We start from the raw sequence: 19,929 nt of genomic DNA, 5'->3' as shown, positions 1-19,929 counted from the left end.
TAGAATTTATATGATACATATATAAAAATTAGTTATTTACAAAAAATATTGTATGACTATCTATAAAGCGTAAGTTTGAAATGTGATAATATAATCTTTCTGAGCTCGCGTGTATATTGTACAGGTTTGGAATAATGTCAATAATATATATCAATTTCATATCAATAAGTAATTATACAGTTTGAAACTATCTTTACAATTTGTAGGGTTTGGATACTAACATTTGTAGGTATATATTTTCCATACTAGATGTTGTATTGCCTGTAACAAACTACTAAATTGGTAGAAAACAGCAGCAAATAATGAAACTTGTATAAAATGTATCGATTCATTATTCCAGCGATCAAGCGATTAAATGTATTTAGCAAATGACAATATAAATTGTAATTATGATGACTGTTACAGCGTTTTCATAATAGGTGACATCGATATCTAACAGAAACTGCTAAATCTCGTATATCTTTGGAGTAACTGCATTTTTCAAATATAAAAAAATAATATGTTGCACTAATATTTCGTACACGTCAGGAGTCAGGAAAATACAAAGTGTTTGTTGTTGGCATTGTTTGGCATAATATAACTACCAATTTTAAGTACATAAGTACTATTTGGTGGTTACTTAAAATGTTGGTACTTTGATACCGAAAAATCGAATTTACTTATGTCACGGTCTCGCTCTCAAGTCTCATACATAGGAACTACAAATTATTCTAAGATATCGTGTCGCCTAATTTGAAAGGCTTGACGATAATTCGAACAGTTTGCAATTAATTTATAGACTACTGAAAGAGATTAAGCCAATTAAAACGGTTATGAACTTAAAGTTTTTACAATACTCGAAATGTATGACAATAAACTAGGTAAAATGTAAATAATCTTTTAAATATTTTTCAATTTTACATTATATAGTTAATGTAGTAATTTGTAAGTTTAAAGTGTGGCGATGATAATAAAATGTAAACAAAATATGACAATAACGCGTCTATTGCTTAAAATATATAGTGTTAAAATAGCATAGGTATAGTTTGTTAGGTATATGGCTTTGTTATATGAGCGAAATTAACCACTTTTCTATCATTATATATTTATAAAGCTATCTTAAAATGTTAGATATTTTACACTTGACGATGTTGTAAATGACAACAGCTGAGACCTAAATCTTAATGAATTATATAAAAAATCTCATAATGTTATATCCATTACCGCCTATTTTCATTTTAAAGCTATCAGGGTACATTCAGAAACGGGGTAAGATAATAAATCAGAGACTATTTTTGGTCTGGTACCCCAGTGATATTATTTTTGACATCGTCAAAACGGAAATCTTTCCGTTTTGACGATGCCAAAATGACAAAAATGACAAAATGCCTAATATTGACTTAACATGCATAAACAGTCATGACAAGCAGATACCAATCTTTAATCTGTAATCGGCTCTTCCAAAGATGGATTGGATCTTTAGATTGTAAAGTCATTCCTTGTGTCGTATATTGGCAAGCTGTATCCTAAAGATGGATTAAATCCTTAATCACAGATAGCTTATTTATTTTCAGATAGCTAATTAAATCAGTATTGATTATGTAATAATTTCGGATGCTAGAGTTCGCTTCAATTTTCCAGAAGTACCTATCCCATGTCTGAACTTACTCTGATTAACCATGTAATATTCTATCATATTATTATTATTCTATCGTAAACTCTCATATCAAACTCATAATCGGTAAAATCATAATTGAGATTTTGCGAATCTTTCAATGTTCAAAAAGAGGCGTTTAGAAAAATAAACAAAAATAAGAGAAGCTCTTTAAGAGAATAATTTTAGGCTATTTCTTTAATCAACTTTCATTGTTACAAGTTATGTTTATGTTACTTTTATGAAAATATTGTGTGTAGTATAACTATACAGTAAAAATATAGTCATTAAGAAAATACAAAATAAATTATGTACTTACCTAAGTATCAACTAAATATAAAGTATATTCTTGACCGAGTTACAAATATTCTTCGCAACGAATAAATGAACCATAGAATATTATATTACATTCTGAAATATTTATGAAGTTTACAAAACTGTCTACACTGCATTAAAGTATCCTACTCTCTTGTTAGAAAATGTATAAAAATGTCTATAAATTGGAGATTGTCAGAGATTTTGCTAGTCTTTTGTAATATGAAATCAGAGTACCTATGAATTTAAATCAATATAACTATATAGATTCAGCAACGGTCAGCTCATACCTACCGTAACGAGTAACGACGTGATGCATTTTATAAGAATGTTAAAGTTGAGCTTATTTACTACACAAAAATGTATTAAACTAAAAATATATTATATACGGTATCTAGAATATAATATAATATCTAGAACCGAGATTCTAGTAAAGGAATACTATATCGCCTCATTAGGTTTCGTCTAAGGCGGCCCCGAGACGATCATTTTTATTACGCAATATTACGAATTGTGCTAAATTATTTGACGGTTTAGAGTTAATATTGAACATTGTGCAATGATTAAACGAAAGTTTGAGCTAGTTTAATTTTTATTGCATCATATTATTGTAGATTTAGGGGCCGCCTAATTCCGGTATAAACTGACTCTTACTTTTGCATTATTATCTTAAATGAGTAATTTTCGAATGAATTATCTTGAGTGTAGAAGCAATGAATTTCGCAGAATGACCGTCCCAGCATTTGGCAGAGTTGGTTGAATGGTGTGGATGTTTAAAAATATAATATGTAAAAAGTATTTATAATGTCTTGCCACAATTATAATTCTACAAGGATGTTTTGGCAAATGGCGCCATCCCGCCCGCTCCTATTATTAGATCATTTTGAATGTAGGCAAATTATAAATTATCATTGCTGTCATTTTTTGAGGTGCTTCGCATCCACGTCATCATAACATGACAATGTCATCCAAGTGCCACAAAATCCTTGTAGTTATTTAAGGCCTAAGCTAAGTATAGCGTTTCCTGTTTTGTGTCGTCCGTGTTTCGATTTTAGCTCGCATTCCCTGTATTTTATAAGCGTCGTTCATAGACTTAAATGACAATATATTGAAATGTGTGACAATAATTCACGTTGCAAAAAATTTTTAAACTATTTAAAGTTGCTAAAATGTATCGACTCTTACTATCGTATTAGATATTGAAATTAGAATGTAATTTTAAAATAATTTTACACTTTGTAGATTTAGATGTTGAAGCACAATTTTTGTTACTTAAGATTTTTATTAGTAGTTAATGTTTGAAAAATTTAGAATAATCGCAATAAAGAATTATGTACTATGTAGATCTAAAATATTCATTACGGTTACAATTCTGTATGCGAGTTTTTAAATGTCTGAATACATAATAATTCTCTTATGTGTTTTTCAAAATTTTGACGCTAATAGCATTTGGTACGGTAATACCGTATTTCAATATTTTTTTTATACAAAAACGCGCTTTTATTTTTGATCTACATGTAAAAATTTATAAATAACTTATTTTAATAGAAATTATATAAAATATTACCCCAGTAAAACATCTCTACATAGTCCATGAATTGACAATATACTGGGTAAGATTGTTAAATTCCATTCGTTCAATGTTGTTATTTTTACATAATTTTATACTTTTTCAAAATGTCACCTTTTTAATCATTGATTTTGTATTATTTAATCTAATTTTATATATATTGTATTCTATTTAAATACCCGTAGTCGTAAAAGCTTTTTTTTAATTTTGAAATCAAGAACATTTTTATTTCCATAAGTACTTAAAATATGTATGATACTTTGAATCATTGAGTGGTGAAAAATATCCACGAGTAAACTCCGAGAATATACGAATGTTGCAGAAGTTTTATAATAAATATAATTATTAAGCGGACTTCAGGGCTAAGCCCCCGATCCCTTGGAATTTTGTAGCAAACGTGCACAAAATATGAAAGAATATAATTTTTATCAAGTACTTTACAATAATACTTCGCCAATAACATTATTGTTGTAATGCAGACTGCCGACGATGGATTAGATTTAGCGTGCCTTAGTTCTCTATAATGTTTTCTATTACTTGTAGAAAGTCTTTGTTTTTTAGATTTTAATATTTGCAACGTTCAATTAACAGAAGCACAAATCGCAACAGAGTATTTTTAATGTTAAGAGTGTATTAATCATAAAGTTAATATACCTAGCGGAATAGAGAAACAAAGGTATGAGCATGCGAGATATAACTATCAGTAACACAGCGTGGTAAAAAGATACGCGTGATGCATGACAGCAGAAGTCTTTTTTTGACGTCCAGTCGGCACTTATCGGCACGTTGACAATTTAGTCTCATAGAATTAATATTCAATCATGCTCGTGTAAGTGTATACGTAAACAACTAATTTCGGTTTCGTTTGACAGCTCGAGATTGTTGCTCTATTCCGCTAGGTATATCAACTTTATGGTGTTAATATAATTTCTAAACAATACAATAGTCAATATTGTATAATATGACATCGGGTAGATCATTTGTATGTATTGCATTTTTGTAAACAAATCATTAAGATATAGTCATTAAAAATAAATTGCTGTTACTTTTATGTACTTACTTGAATTTTAACAATAAACTTTTCCTAAACCACTGTTAATTTTACTTTATTTTGTCCTTACGACCTATATTTTTCTGGCGTCAATGTGGACCTGTAAAGGCGTTAATAATAATTAATAATTAAGAATGTTGTTTACCTAACTATTTGTAATAAAACATTTTGATCCTTTTTTTTTCTTATAGCGGCTGATTCTGGGTGTTAAACATGCAAATATAAAAATATATCCAATGATCAATGATATTTTTTGATAATCTTCTGTCAAAAATTGCCATCAGATCCTGGTAGGTACTTGGTAGACCTATAATCAGGCGCGGTCGCAGCCTGAAGTTTTGGAGGGGGTCACTCACTTGTCACTACACTAAAAATTTATCGCTGTTATAGGAATAACTAGAAATTTCCTTTTATTATCTGGCAAGATTTTGAGATTTTTCCCTCTGACCTTAGATTTTGGGGGAGGTCATGTCCCCTGTGACCCCCTCCTTCGGACCGCGCCTGCCTGATACATAATATTATAATAGTAACTAGGCCATCCTGCTGCTCCTTTTAAGTTTTAACCTTAGCCTTGAAGTTATATTACAGGCTACAGCTCACATTTCGAATGTAAAATTAATTAAAAAACATTATTTTTATTTAAATATTAATTTTGCTCTATTTAGTAGGATTTTAATTTATTAACTTCTCACACTAATTCACAGTAGGTACGTTCTGTAATACAATAAGTATTATGACAATATACTTGGCAGATTAACGATTTGACAAAATATTATGACTGTGGTAAAACACGTATTTAATTGGTTCCGAAATTGTCAGATCATACTGGAACCAAAATAGGAACGTCCACTATGTAAATGTCAAATGTCATTTGTCAGTTGTCACTCATTTGTCAAAACTTTTATCATGATTCATGAATCACTTTTCAAGCAACGCGTCTTTTGCTTATTTTTAATTTGAAACATTTTGTTTCCTTTTATTGTGTGTACGCTTGGTAATTTCTGTGTTTTATATTCATAAGTTAAAGTTTTTTAACTTAAGATTCAGTGATCTGTGATCCTCGCAACATAACGGTGAAGTAGCACCCAGAAACCATATTGAAAGTGTTTTGTTGTCACAACAAAGTTATAATTTTACAAAACTATTAACATGGCTAAGGTAATATTTCAATTCAATAATAATTTAATGATATTTCATATTTTGTAGAAAAATATAACCTCATAATAAAATATGGCTGTAGCAAACTAGCAGCTAATAAAAAAGGTATAAAAAAATATTCACACCTGCATGTCATGAGTTGATGTTAGGTTTCTTTTGGCATGAAAAATTCCAGTGTTATTAAAATATTTAAAAAATGGTATGATTTTCAACTATAAGAAATAACCTAACAAGTTATTATAATATAAGTTTTAGTAACAGTTACTTATATCATTAAGTTGGTAGTTACTTATCATATTATCATCTTTATAAACCTGCATGGTTTCTTGATCTTTTTTTTCTTTTTTTTTTTTTTTTTTTATGAAATAAGGGGGCAAACGAGCAAACGGGTCACCTGATGGAAAGCAACTTCCGTCGCCCATGGACCCTCGCAGCATCAGAAGAGCTGCAGGTGCGTTGCCGGCCTTTTAAGAGGGAATAGGGTAATAGGGGAGGGTAGGGATGGGAAGGGAATTGGGGAGGGTAGGGAAGGGAATAGGGTAGGGGATTGGGCCTCCGGTAAACTCACTCACTCGGCGAAACACAGCGCTAGCGCTGTTTCACGCCGGTTTTCTGTGAGAACGTGGTACTCCTCCGGTTGAGCCGACCCATTCGTGCCGAAGCATGGCTCTCCCACGTATAAAATATTAGACAAATATATTGTTGTGTATAATATTGTTATGTAATATTTTTGTATATATTTATCTATTTATTGTTTAGATTACCATCTACCTACTACCGGTAATAAAAAAACTATGAAGATAAATTTGTGGCAAAAAGGCTAATATCAGAAGCATATTTTCATTGATTAAAAGCTAGAATAAGGTTTAACTATATTGTTTATCTATATTTGTCTAATATTTTACATCCATTCCAGAAAGAACAAGGCAACACAGTAACAGTTGAAGCTGAAAAGCAAGAGGAGCCAACACCAACAGCACCAACAAACAAAGCCGAAACACCAGAGCCGAAACAACCAGACCCAACTCCGAAGCCGACATTGGTAAAGGTCCAGGTACCAGCGCCGGCGACTCAGACATCTCGGTTCACTGTGCCCTCGTTCACGAAGACTCCTCCAAATGAGCTGTACAAGAAGTTACTGCCGGCGGTCCTGTTTCTGTTGACGTTTGTCACTGTGATGACGATGCTGCTTATTTATATGGATACTGTTGGTGAGTACCTCATAATAATAAAAAAAAGTTTTATTCACAAAATAGAGATTACCACATTTTGATTTGACTTACAACCTAAATACTTCATGAAGTTCACAACCGATCCTGGTTATAGAACTAGCTTAAGAAATTAGCACAGGGTAATTTTTGAGCAAAAAGGATAGATTTTTTTTGCAATGGGCTTAAGTCATTAGAATGTTTATAATTTTTTAATGTCAGCATGTGGTAATAAACTAAATAAATTTTCCAGCCCTAGGAGCACAGCAGTTCCGCCTCAACATGTCTCGTGATTATGAGCTAGCCAAGATCCCCGCGGAGTCACCGACTTTAGTGGCATATGTGCGGCAGCTGCATCTCTCTCCAAGGCCATCCAAGAACCCACCACCAGTCACTGAGCCTAACGACAGAGTTAAAGTGCTGGATAAACTGTATGGGGAGATTGTGAGTTAAACTTAGTTTAATGTTTTACTTCACTTTATAGTATTCTAACACCCCTACTATTTAAAAGATTAATAGACATCGATGTGTGGGTTCGATTCCCGCTTTGAAAACGATTTCCAAGTTAGGTTAGGACGATGCAGGCTGATCACCTGATTGTCTGACAAGTAAGATGATAATATCTGGGCCTACGAACTTTCATTCTCTGTCACCTTAGGACATACTCAACATGTTCAATACCCTTTTTCCAGTACAACGGCACCCTAGTAGAGATTCTACCGCGCGGCGGGCGGGACCGCGGGGCGCTCTACTTGGAGGGTGCTCGCGGCTGGCGCGGCACCGCCGTCCGCGCCCCCATGAGGGACTTCCTGCAGCTGAGGGCCGCCGCCGCAGCCTTGCACGCGTGTCTCAGCCCTACGCATCCGAGAGAGGTGAGTCGGCCAGTTTAAGGATATTTTAGATTATACCTGATACCTGAGAGAGGTAGGTCAGAGCATAAGTTATATATCCAACACTTTACTACCCATAGTTTAATGCTTGTTTGAATCCTACTCGTCCGAGAGATGTGGGTGGGAATTCATGTCGCTTAGGAATAGATTCGACAATGTCACTAAGGGATGGAATTGACAATACTAATTAAAATAAATTTTAAATGCTGTAACTGCCACGTTAGCTATAATATATTGACAAGGCCAATTTAGAATGCTGTAACTGTCTTGTCAAAACATTGTTTCCAGGTGAGCTACACTTTATTGACAATGTCAATAGAAAATGCCGTAATCGCCATACTAAAATATCGTTTCCACGTGAGCTGGAATATTGACAATGTCAGTTAAGAATGCTGTAACCGCCGTGTTAAAACATCGTTTCCATGTGAGCTATAGCACTATATTGACAATGTCAATTGAGAATACTGTAACCGCCATATTAAAATATTGTTTCCATGTGATCACTATATTGACAATGTCAATTTAGAATTATGTAACTGCCATGTCAAAACATATTGTCCATGTGAGCTACATTATATTGATAATGTCAATTGAGAATACCGTAACCGCCATGTTAGCTACGTTATATTGACATTGTCAACTGTGACCGCCATGTTAAAATTTCCAGGTGAGCTACCAGGAGGACGCGGGCGCCGGCAGCACGTTCAGCTCGCGGGTGCTCTGCCTGCCGCTGCACACGATCCTGCTGGTGGCGGACGCGGTCGCCAGCGACTACGTCATCCTCGCCGGCGACACCGTGCCGCGCGCGCTCACGCACCTGCCCTACAGCGACGTGCGGCTGAGGGTAAGTACCGGTAGTGGGGGAAAAGTGACTGTCAATAGAGTAGTAGTAATATGAGTTGAGATAAAGGTGGTGTAGGCTGAAATTTGATGTGGGGGGGGGGATAATATCGCATTCGTACTCGTTCGAACTCGTAGTCTGAAATGGACAGGGTCAAGGTCAATTTGAATGAAATGAAATTATTGTATTTCATCAGCCTAATATAAGAGTGAGCTAAGGAAGAGTGGCACTTAATTGGGAGGGTCAACCTTTGTTTAACATTATGTATGTGTTAAGATTTGACGAAATCAAATATTTATTATTTATCTATACTAATATTATAAAGAGGTAAACTTTGTTTGTTTGTTTGATTGTAATGAATAGGCTCAAAAACTACTGGACCGATTTTAATAATTCTTTCACCATTCGAAAGCTACATTATCTACGAGTAACATAGGCTACTTTTTATGTTGGAAAATATAGGGTTCCGTAAGATATTTCAGTTTTTCGGAAACAACCAGAAAATTTACTTATTTTGCGTACGCTGCCTAAACTATAAAAGATAGAACTATACAATGTTCTAAGTAAATGTAGATCTTATAAATATCTACAAAAATGTCCGCGACACACTATACCTATCTATGTCAAGTGAGGCACAACAACCATTTTTTTATTTAAAAAATTTGATTTTTTTTGGACTACATTTAAACGCATTTATTTTACTTATACTAATAATCCTTATCAAAATAAATCATTTCATCACTAAGTACAGTTTATGTAGATTATATTTGGTCTTTGAATGATTAAAATTGGACGTTTAGCTTAGAAGTTATGGCGAAATTAAAATATTGCGATTTACGCCCGTTTCGAAGTGGGCGCTGGCGCTACCAATGCTGGGGTGCGCTCGCGGGATTATCACTAATACCTATTGTACACATTGAAAAGGTCTCTTATGAATGTCCCACAATAACATTTTTTTGTCATTTCAAATAATGGCTAATTTTCGAAGCGATTTTAACCAATACGGCAATAATCCTTATTTACTTTAAATACATTATTGATTATGGCCCTCTACAACATAATATTATGATTTAAATTTTAAATTAATATTTTCGAAGATATTACAGATTTAAAAATTGCGGGACGTAGCTTTTGCGGCAGTACCGACCAATGCGGGCCACGGGTAGTAATAATAATAATAATAAAGCCTTTTATTACCTCGATACATACCATTTTAACAAACATGGGTTGGCCACGGGTAGTAGTGAATATAAATTATTTAAAATCAAAACTACTGAATCGATTTTAATCATTTTTAGGGTTCCGTACCCAAAGGGTAAAAACGGGACCCTATTACTAAGACTTCGTTGTCTGTCCATCTATCCGTCTGTCTGTCTGTCGCCAGGCTTTATCTCAAGAACCGCTATAGCCAGACTTCAGAAATTTTCACATATTATTATTGTGTATATCTGTTGCCGCTTAGATAACAAATACTAAAAACAAAATAATATTAATTCGTACGCGAGTCCGACTCGCACTTGGCAGATTTTTAACGCCCGACAAAAAAGAGGGCTGTTATTATTTCAGTGACATAGGCTATAATATATTTTATACCCGTGCGAAGCCGGGGCGGGTCGCTAGTTTATTATAAAATGCTACTGCCACGTATCGAAAACTCGAAAAAAAATTTGAGGGAGGAGACCACTAAGTGGAATCCTGAGACAAGGACCCAAATTCATTTCTTCCAACATACATTATTCGTAACATACAATAATAAACTTCTCCTTCTCTCTTTCCCAGGTGATAGAGTTCAGATCGACTGACATGGCTGCTCGCAACACAACCACTGAGTTTCTCAAAACTAAGAACTACACTGTGGCTGCTACTTTCCCCGATGGCGTCATGTACGCGCTGCAAGAAGTTAAGGAGGAGCAGCTCTGAGCGACAGCAACGCGGTGGGAGGCGTTCGTGTAGTATGTAAGCTGAGGGGGGGGGGGGGGGGGGGGGGGAATGTTATGAGGCGTTATTTGAGGGAGGGGGGTTTTATAAAAGTTTAAGGCTTTACATGGACAGAATAAAACGTTATTTGAGAGAGAGCAGGGTTAACTATCGCACAGTATTAGTAAATATGTAAAAATGGTACAGCGACTCTGCAACAAAAAATTGCCTTTACATCCTAAAGGTAACTTCTTTTTTCATAATAACTTTATTACTAATCTAAGAAGAAAAAGGAAGCTAAAAATGTTACAGCGTGTTACACAAGTAAGATCTAAATAGATCTCTTGAAAACTGCGTTACATATTACTTGAACGCTCCACTATAAGGCGATAGGTTTTAGAGTAAGACTAAGCCGTAGTTAAAAGTTCACAGGACCATGTAGGAGTAAAATGTCAACAAAAAGCAGGTTTTCACACGAAACTACTTTTTTAATGTCCCTTGGCATTCGTCGCACAAAGTTTTCCGGAGGACATTAAGTTCGTAGTACTGTTTACACTGAAGCAGTCTGGTACTGACGCAAAATATTTGTGATAATAATGACAATGTCATTTGGTGATAATGGGGTTGACATTGTGAATACTGTCGTTTATAATTGACATTGTCATTTTTGTTTATGTCATTCACGTTACGAAATTTTACTGAAAATATATCTTTGTCATTGTCATTTTATGTTAGTAAATAATAATGACACTTAAAAAGTTGGATTCCTAGTTGAAGTAAAATAAATACAATATAAGCAAAAGTTTGAACTTTGAACATTTCATGATAAAGGTGCAAATTTTTATTTTATTTTGCTCGGTTTGTTCGGTCGCGGTCGCTCGCGGCAAAGATCGAAAAGTCACCTTAACATTCACATTCTAAAATGACAATGTCATTTATAAAAATCGTAAAAGCTGTGAGCAGTGTTGCCATTAAAAATTCCATTCTAAGGCACCGTCCATGTTAAATTTAAGTATACACCGCCATCTTAAGATAATTATATTGCAATGTATTTGGCAGCTGATATAATTGTAGGTTGTATTTCTTTGTATGTCTTTATATTTAAAGACACAAATAAATGGTTGTCTATGTAATTTTAAAAATGTCTTAAGTGTTTCTATACGTGGGATGGTATTTTTTGGTATTTATTTGATGGTAATTTGTGTTTTCAATCTAAATTGTGTTCAAAATATTTTATTACTAAATCTCAATTCTTAATCTCAGTGATTTTTAATTTACAATTTTCAATAATTTATATTTTAATCTCAATATTTTTAATTTTAATTTTATCGATAATTTTAATTTTATTTTAATTCGTCATTTATTAATTTTATCTATTAAATTATTTTCACGAAAAACTCATAAGTAGTAAATAACTAACAAAATACACTGTTATTGCAAGCACATGTTTTTAAGGGCCTGTTTCACCACTTCCTGATACGTGACGCTGATAGGCTATCCACCAATTAACTTGACAGATCAAGTATGGAGAATCTGTCAAAATAGTTGTAAATAGCCTATTTGGCACTTTATCAGTATTTCAAATATTGTATTTCATGAAGTGACTTAAAATTATGTCTGTAGAAGTTAATTTTAACATTCCACAAAGTACTTGTCGCTAGCGGTCGTTGACTCCCTCATCCCTGTCAAAACCTTGTCATTTTCCATATAAACCGCGATTGACAATGAAGTGTCAGATATTGTCAATCGTGGTTTTATATGGAAAATGACAAGTTTTTGACAGGGAGTCAATGACCGCTAGCGACAAGTTAGCCCGAGTGGAGTATAATTTTATATTACTTTAAAATTGTCTTGTGTTTCGATTAATTTCGATCTACAGCGTGTAAATAAACAAACTGATAATACTGTAAGTTGTGTATGAGTTCCATGTATAGAGTTTACTGTGAAAGAAGCAGCGCTGGAAGAGTAACTTTTTTAACTTTTGTTTGGGCAAATTCCAGATTTTCGAACTTTGCTCTTCCAGCGCTGCTACTTTCACAGTAAACTATATAAGGGACACATACACACCCTAAAGTATTATCACTTAGTTTGCTTAATCATCAAGCTCCATACGGTCACCGGTGACCGAGACACAATAGAAATACTATTGTGTCTCGTTTTTCCATGATCGATGGGATTAAGAGTGATGTCATTTAAACCGAAACACAATTAACCGAAATAATATTTTGCTTACATTTCAAAGAATCAAAATGTATTGAAACAGAGTATATTAAATACTTATCGTTTAATAACAATTACTTATATTGTGTCATTAATTGTTAATTTAGAAGAAAAAAAAACATTTTAGCAACTGCAATCTTAAGCATTTTTGACGTAAATTCCATGACTGTTTATTTCATTCCGAATATTTTCGATTGTAAGTTCTTGATTTAATATTTAAGATTGATTATAATTTAACTTAGATTATAATTTAAAATTAATTTTAGAAGACTGATTTATAAATAATTGGTATGATGACAAAATAATAATTTGATAAATTTATGAATTGTAATAAAATTATAGTAAGACTACCTATGCTAGCGTCTTTCGGCAATTTTTCTTTTTATATACTAATGTATGAAATGCACCGAAGGACGTTAACAACTTAGTTGAACTGTAAACAGTAACCTTTGATTTAAGAAAAAAACACTTGAAAATAAAATGTTGTGATTTATTCGAATTAAATATCCTGTCGAAAGACAAATCATTGATAGTTTATGGCGTGTAATTTTGATCTAGAGTGTAAGTCAGTATGAGCAGCTTTTATTAGTGATCATACTGACTTACACTATTATAATGATAGCAGTTTAAATATCACTTCACTGCCGCCCTCAGTCGAATATTAATTACATAACTGTATACATAACTAAATGAACGTAAACTCTGTACTAAATTACGGTTAAGCAATGAATATTCGAGTGCGACAATAACTATACTTATTTCTTTATAAGAAATAAGTACAGTTATTTTTTAACTTTTAGATCAAAATTAATTAAAACGCAGTATAAACTTAAAATATTAGTTACAATGAAATAACGCTGTTTTTATTCCAGTTGCTTTAAATTTTTATCGCAGTATTATACAATAAGGTTAATTTGCTATTTAATGTTTTATTATAATGAATTATTTTGATGACAATTATTGATTGTGTTAAATTGTAAGCTTTAGTTGTACGCTCATTTCGCGGAATAAATGCTTTAAAGTTATTTAATTTTTTTAATTTACCTTTCGTTTTTAAATTTGTGTAAGTCCGTTTGCCGGAGAGAGTGAAATTCGATCATTGATTCGTGGCGATACCCATTTAACTACAATCCTGCATCGCGCTATCGAAGTTATTCGAGAATGGCAAGATACGTAGTATCTCTTCTTAGTCTGTGATGGCAATGTCTAAAATGACGTCAGTAACCGAGCATGCTATCTCACTCGCACAGATTTATAGCTGCTTGTCTCTTTTACACACGGACACAAAAATATATTTTGTGTACTATACTAATAACATTGTAGTAGACAATGATATTTAATCTTTTTTGGCAATTTTTTTTTCGCAAAAATAGTTCTGCAAAATATTGTATAGTCCCTGCAATCCGCGAAAACGCGCCCGGAGGAATAGTGATTCCTCCTAAGCGTTTACAGTATACGTGTGCAAGCTTTCGCCAATGTTTGATTGTTGTCGGTACACATTAAATACCTGAGTGCACGCGCGCACTACAATAAATAGACCAATTAAGAAAAAGCGTCACGGTCAAAGGGAAAGACGCTCACCCAAAAATTGGTGGGGTTCGTCTAACGTCTTCGTGGATTGCACGGACTATTCTATATATCATAAGATGACCATTGTGAATTGATATTTAAATAAAAAACAGGTTTAATGAAAATTAACTACAAAGGTCAATTAAATTAAAGGTTGGAAAATAAAAAAGCACCTTGATAGTAGGTACGTTTATTGACATCAAAAACCATTTCACATTTTATTAAACAAAGTTGAAATGTTTTTTTATATATTTACAAAATGAATCGACAGGTGAAATTAAAATTGTGCGACGAAATCATAGATAATTCTCATTTATGAGAGATTAAAAAGGGGAAAACGAAATTTACCCTAAACATGGGTACGTAAACTTTACATAATATTTATCTTAAAACATAATATTTTAATGTCAACTCTAAATAAAATTGCTTAAAAATGGAAGAGCAGAAACTAGGAAACGAAGTAAAGAATCAAATTAAGTAGGAGAGTTTGTCTTATAACACAATTTTTAAATGTAAACAACAGTAACTAAAGTCTTAATAAAATATTATAATGTATAAATCTAACCACAGTATGTTATATAATAAGACAATAAAATATTAAACATGCACCAGAAATATGAAGTAATTATTAACTATCAAGTATGCATGTTCTGTACCATTAACTGGTAAAGTCAAGCCGATAGATGGAGAGAAAAACATTGCCTTATCATCTGCTTGTCTCTTTCTTAACTTAAGCCTTCAATATTTTTTGTACGCGTTAGAAAGAGACAACTAATTATAGTATTCATTTCTCTGTATCATACGACTGGACTTTAGCTTTGTTTCTTCAAGCTATATTAATTTTAAACTGTTAAAAAGACAAATTATATACATAATAATAGTTTTTCGACTTTTTTTCTAATTTATATGCTCAAATACCTTGTGATTTTTGATTCTACAGTAATAAAATCAGAATAACTTTCTAACCAATTAAAATAATCTCTTTTAGGTTTTCTAAGCCCTCTTTCAAGTCAAACGAAACTCAAAAGTGTTACTTTGGTCCCTAACATTTAACTAAAATAAAATAAAAATTGTTTTATTTCTGAGTAGATTTTGAGAAAATGCTTTCAGAATGTTGATGTTAAGAAATTGCTGTCAAGAAAGCGAAGAAATTAAAAAGTGGCAACATCGTAGTGTCATCCCTTTTTTATTAAATTGATTTGAAAGGGATGACACTAAGATGTTGCCACTTTTTAATTTCATCACTTTCTTGACAGGCTATACGGTGCCTACCACCGGTTTGGGAACTACCCCGGGCGAGAAGAACCAGCGTAAGAAACTCAATATTGCTAACCCTTTACTAATAAAAATGCAACGCATAACTATTCAAGATTCGCCATCTAACGGTTGCACTCAGAGACATATTTTAATGATGAAACTTCTATTTAATGGAGAGTTTGACAGATTTGAGCGTCGGTGGCCTAATGAGTACAGTTCGACAAGGCTTTTTAAGAACGTGGCGAGAAAAGGAACTAAACGCTTCTATCATACAAAAACGTCATTTTTGACATGTGTTTGACAGTTCTCCTTTACCAGCAGCGCTCCTGTCAGTGTCACCTTTGGTTCGCACTCCTAGAGGGTGCAGGTTCGAACCCGGGTGGAGGCGTGTACCAATGAGACATTTTCAGATCTCAAGTACATAACACGGACGCTCGTACAATAAAGGAAAACATCGTGAGGAAACCCGCACATAGTTGGCCCTAGACGTATAGACTAGTTCTTTTCTCCGGACTAGGCCGACTATGTTGCGAGAATGCCGTATGTGTTTGGGTATTTGACGAGTGGTTACTTCGCTCTGAAAATTCTGTATAAATCATCCACTACGGATGCAAAGGCCTATTTTTTTTGACAGATAATGTATGAGGCTAATATGTCAAAATCTTCATTTACTGTGCTTAATTTTCGTCTGTGAGTGCGGCAAAAGTCTGTCATGTGATTTTTTCAATGTGCTACAGAAAGCCAAGTAGACCTTGTTTAGTTATTTGTAAATATTTTTATTAGTGGTTAGGCTACAAAAAAGTAGTGATATTTGTATGATTTCCGTCAGTCATTATTTAGCAAAAATAAAATATGAATAGGAAGTTAAAGTAAATTACTTAGGAATAATTTATATTATAACTTATAACATTATTCATGATTTTAGTTTATAACACGTAAGAGCTGCCTTTTTACAACTACCGTTTGATAGAATGAGTTAACTTGCTTACTAAAAGTAACATATAAAATTTAACTTCAATAAATACATAGTAATTTTAGGGTTCCATAATCCATAGTAACAAGGAACCCTTATAAAGTTGATAGAAATTATGAGTTACATGCAATAAAATAGTTTGCTACATACAAACCTACAAAATTGTTTTGGCGCGTTATTGACATTCAAGAGACACATTACAAAATGGCGGCGTTATTTTTATTTTGGCGCCAAAACCGCTTTATAGGTTAGAAATAGTAACTTGAATGTCTAATTAGAGACCTAATAGAGTTTTTTAATGATATCAGCTTATGATAGGCTTATATTTTACAATTCGATTTTTAGATTTCCTTTTTAATAGAACTCTATAGTCGAAAAGATGAACCGAGGCACACTTCATACTAATTTTTACATTTGATATGAAGTTTTCTGCCTCAATTCGCCGTTTGGACTAGGTAAAGCTTAAAAATCGATCTTTAACCATTTCAAACTATATTGCTTTATGTTAGAGTCCTATTTTCAGAACTCCAAATTTTATCCGGCCTTTTAGATTCCGGATTATTACAATTATAGGGGTCCGCCATTAAATAATAAACTTAATTAAGCATGCATTAAAGTATTTATTGATATTGTAGATACACAAATAAGTTATTAAGTACTGTATGCTATTCTATATAGTACTGTAACACCTATGTAACATTTTAGACCAGAACAATTAGATAAATTGAAGTTATTATCATCACATCATCACCACTACAAGTCTTTAATGGCTTTAAAACAAATATTTTACAGAATAAGAAGATATGCACAAAAAGTGTGTCACATACTGTAAAAGCGACAAGACTGCCTAATAATAGTAATGGATTCAGTCATATTACTTATGACTCACATTTTTCAAAAGTACGGTTCCCACGGGATAGACAAATTTTGGCGCAACTGATTTACGGGCGTCATTAAGGGTGGGTTGCACCAACTTACTTTATTTAACTATAACTGTAACTTTAACTACAATGCAAAATGTTAAATCTTTGGTTAAAGTTAAAAATTGACGCTATCAAGACGCCATATTTAACCAAAACCATAGAACTCGTCAAGGCTTTAAATGCACGTGGCGATAAAAGGAACTAACGCTGTCATCATACAAAAACGCCATTTTTGACAGTTCTCCTTTACCAGCAGCGCCCCCGCCCATGTTCTTATAAAGCCTTGTCGGACCAGCAACGTCTTCTGTCAAATTCTGTGGTCAAAGTTAAGGTTAAACTTAAAGTTAGTCTTAACTATAACTTTAACTTTAACCACGCCTCTGGTGCAACCCAACCTTAATCTACTATAATAAAGAATTCAATGTAAGCTATTTTTCTTCTATCACCACTTCCGAAAGAGGGAAAAAATATTTTTTCTTTCTCTTTTGAAACTTCCCAATAATCTAATCGGTCTGGTCGCGCGATAACTCTAATTTTGACACCATACCGCTAGTGCGCTACGTTTAAGCGGGTACAAAAATACTCCGTAACAACTACAATATACAACCTTTAACACTAACAATAATTATAACAAAATTATTGCAAAATAATTTCATCTTAAAGAGGATATAGGTTGCTTACAACTTAAAGATCGGTCAGCGAAATTTGATGCATTCGTATATAACTTATTATGATGTGGCGGTACCCACAATTCGCCTAACATTCTTGCATCTCGCTATCGAAGTTTCGTAGAACGGCAAGATATATACAACGTCTGAAATGACGTCAGTGGGCTTCGGCCTGACCGAGCATGCTATCTCGCTCGGTCGGAAGATCTTCCTTTTCGGCCGCCACGAACAACGTTAAAATACTTTACGAGATTTTGCCCGCGGCTTCGCTCGCGTTAAGAAGTATTATTATATACAAACTTTCATCCCCTACTTTAACCCCTTGGAGGTGGAATTGATCAAAATCCTTTCTTAGCGGATGCCTACGTCATAGTATCTACCTGCATGCCAAATTTCAGCCCGATCGGTCCAGTGGTTTGGGCTGTGCGTTGATAGATCACCATGTCAGTCAGTCACCTTTGAGTTTTATATATATAGATGATCATCTAATCGCAATCTACCAATAGGGAACGTGCAGGAACGATAGATTTTTTATTGCCAGTGCCTTTTTCGTATAAGGGAACGTACAAGAACTAGGTGGCAGCACATGTCGAAGAACGATCTTAAAGTTGTACGCGACTTATAGTTATAAGTTTCAGGATAATTTAAAGTGATATTATACATGAGTAATACTAGAATCTCTTATATAATTTCGACACTCATAATTATTGCAAATATTATATAAAATCATAAGTCAAATTATACAAATTATATATAGGATGGATTTCAAAAAGCGGGAATGTTAAAATTTACAAAGAAATTAATTATAAATACAATAAACCCCTTACTAATAAAATATCTATAATTTGTATAGAGACGTTATAGTTATAGGTATATCCACTTAATAATAAATATATTGTTTCAGCGTATAACTATTTAAGGACCACTGTCTTTGCTATGTGACAAACGACCGACGGCCGACCTTATGCTAAGTGCTCACATACGGTTTTGCTCGATCGAGCAATAACGTCGAGCAAGCGGCTCGGGCTTTCGTCCACACATTCAGATAGTTTTACTCTAAAATCTAAATCGACAGCCTTCGAGCCGGCTCGATGCGAGCCTTCGAGCTGTGAGTTTTGCGGTCCACACAGTAATTATTACTCGATTTGGAGTAAAACTATCGAGCAAAACCGTATGTGAGTACTTAGCATACGAGACATTTAATGACGATGAAACGTCAATTTAATGAAGAGTTTGACAGATCATGTATGGGGCTTGTGTCAAAATCTTTATTTAATTACAGTTAAGTAATTAATATTCGTCTCTGAGTGCAGTCGAAATATTATAAGTTGATCTTGTATAGTTATTCACTGTGAGATAAAGACAAGTATTGTAAAGTATTTATTCTTTGAATAACTATAGAAGATTTACTTGTCTTTGACTGTCAGTTACTTGCCTTGTATGTGTCTGATACGTTAGGAAGGCTCACAGACAAGGATTTTATATACCTAACTATAACATCGACATACAAAGTGTATATATTTTAAGGGAATAAATGTGTATAATATTCAACTGTTATCTTACATTATGTAAAAAATCTAATTTGAAATTATATAACAACTAACTAGGTACTATCTGAACAGTTGAAGTGACATAGTGTATTGAAACTAAAAAAATAATAATAAAAAATACAATTTTATATAGTCTGGACGTAGAGCATGGACAAATTCGGCCATTGACCTATCATTTCCTATCTC

At 33.4% G+C, this 19,929-nt stretch overlaps 1 protein-coding gene across 1 annotated transcript; it reads left to right on the top strand.

Moving 5' to 3' along the window:
* Positions 1–5,491: 5,491 nt before the first annotated feature.
* LOC121737692 (protein Star) lies at positions 5,492–11,405 on the top strand. Its single transcript, XM_042129365.1, has 6 exons — positions 5,492–5,727; positions 6,644–6,938; positions 7,189–7,379; positions 7,628–7,807; positions 8,493–8,669; positions 10,446–11,405. Exons 1-6 carry the CDS (start codon positions 5,719–5,721, stop codon positions 10,584–10,586), a joined length of 993 nt encoding a protein of 330 aa, XP_041985299.1. The 5' UTR covers positions 5,492–5,718; the 3' UTR covers positions 10,587–11,405.
* The last annotated feature ends 8,524 nt before the right edge of the window (positions 11,406–19,929 follow it).

Source organism: Aricia agestis, chromosome 21 (assembly GCF_905147365.1).
Source record: "Aricia agestis chromosome 21, ilAriAges1.1, whole genome shotgun sequence".
In the NCBI taxonomy this organism is placed as follows: domain Eukaryota; kingdom Metazoa; phylum Arthropoda; class Insecta; order Lepidoptera; family Lycaenidae; genus Aricia; species Aricia agestis.
The sequence above is the reverse complement of the archived record's forward strand: the minus strand, read 5'-3'. Positions and strand labels throughout refer to the sequence as shown.

What these genes read in the sequence shown, in the direction of transcription:
- LOC121737692 (XM_042129365.1), top strand. An exon ending in GCCCTACGCATCCGAGAGAG is followed by an intron (nt 7,808 to 8,492) that starts GTGAGTCGGCCA and finishes TAAAATTTCCAG; the next exon opens with GTGAGCTACCAGGAGGACGC. An exon ending in ACAGCGACGTGCGGCTGAGG is followed by an intron (nt 8,670 to 10,445) that starts GTAAGTACCGGT and finishes TCTCTTTCCCAG; the next exon opens with GTGATAGAGTTCAGATCGAC.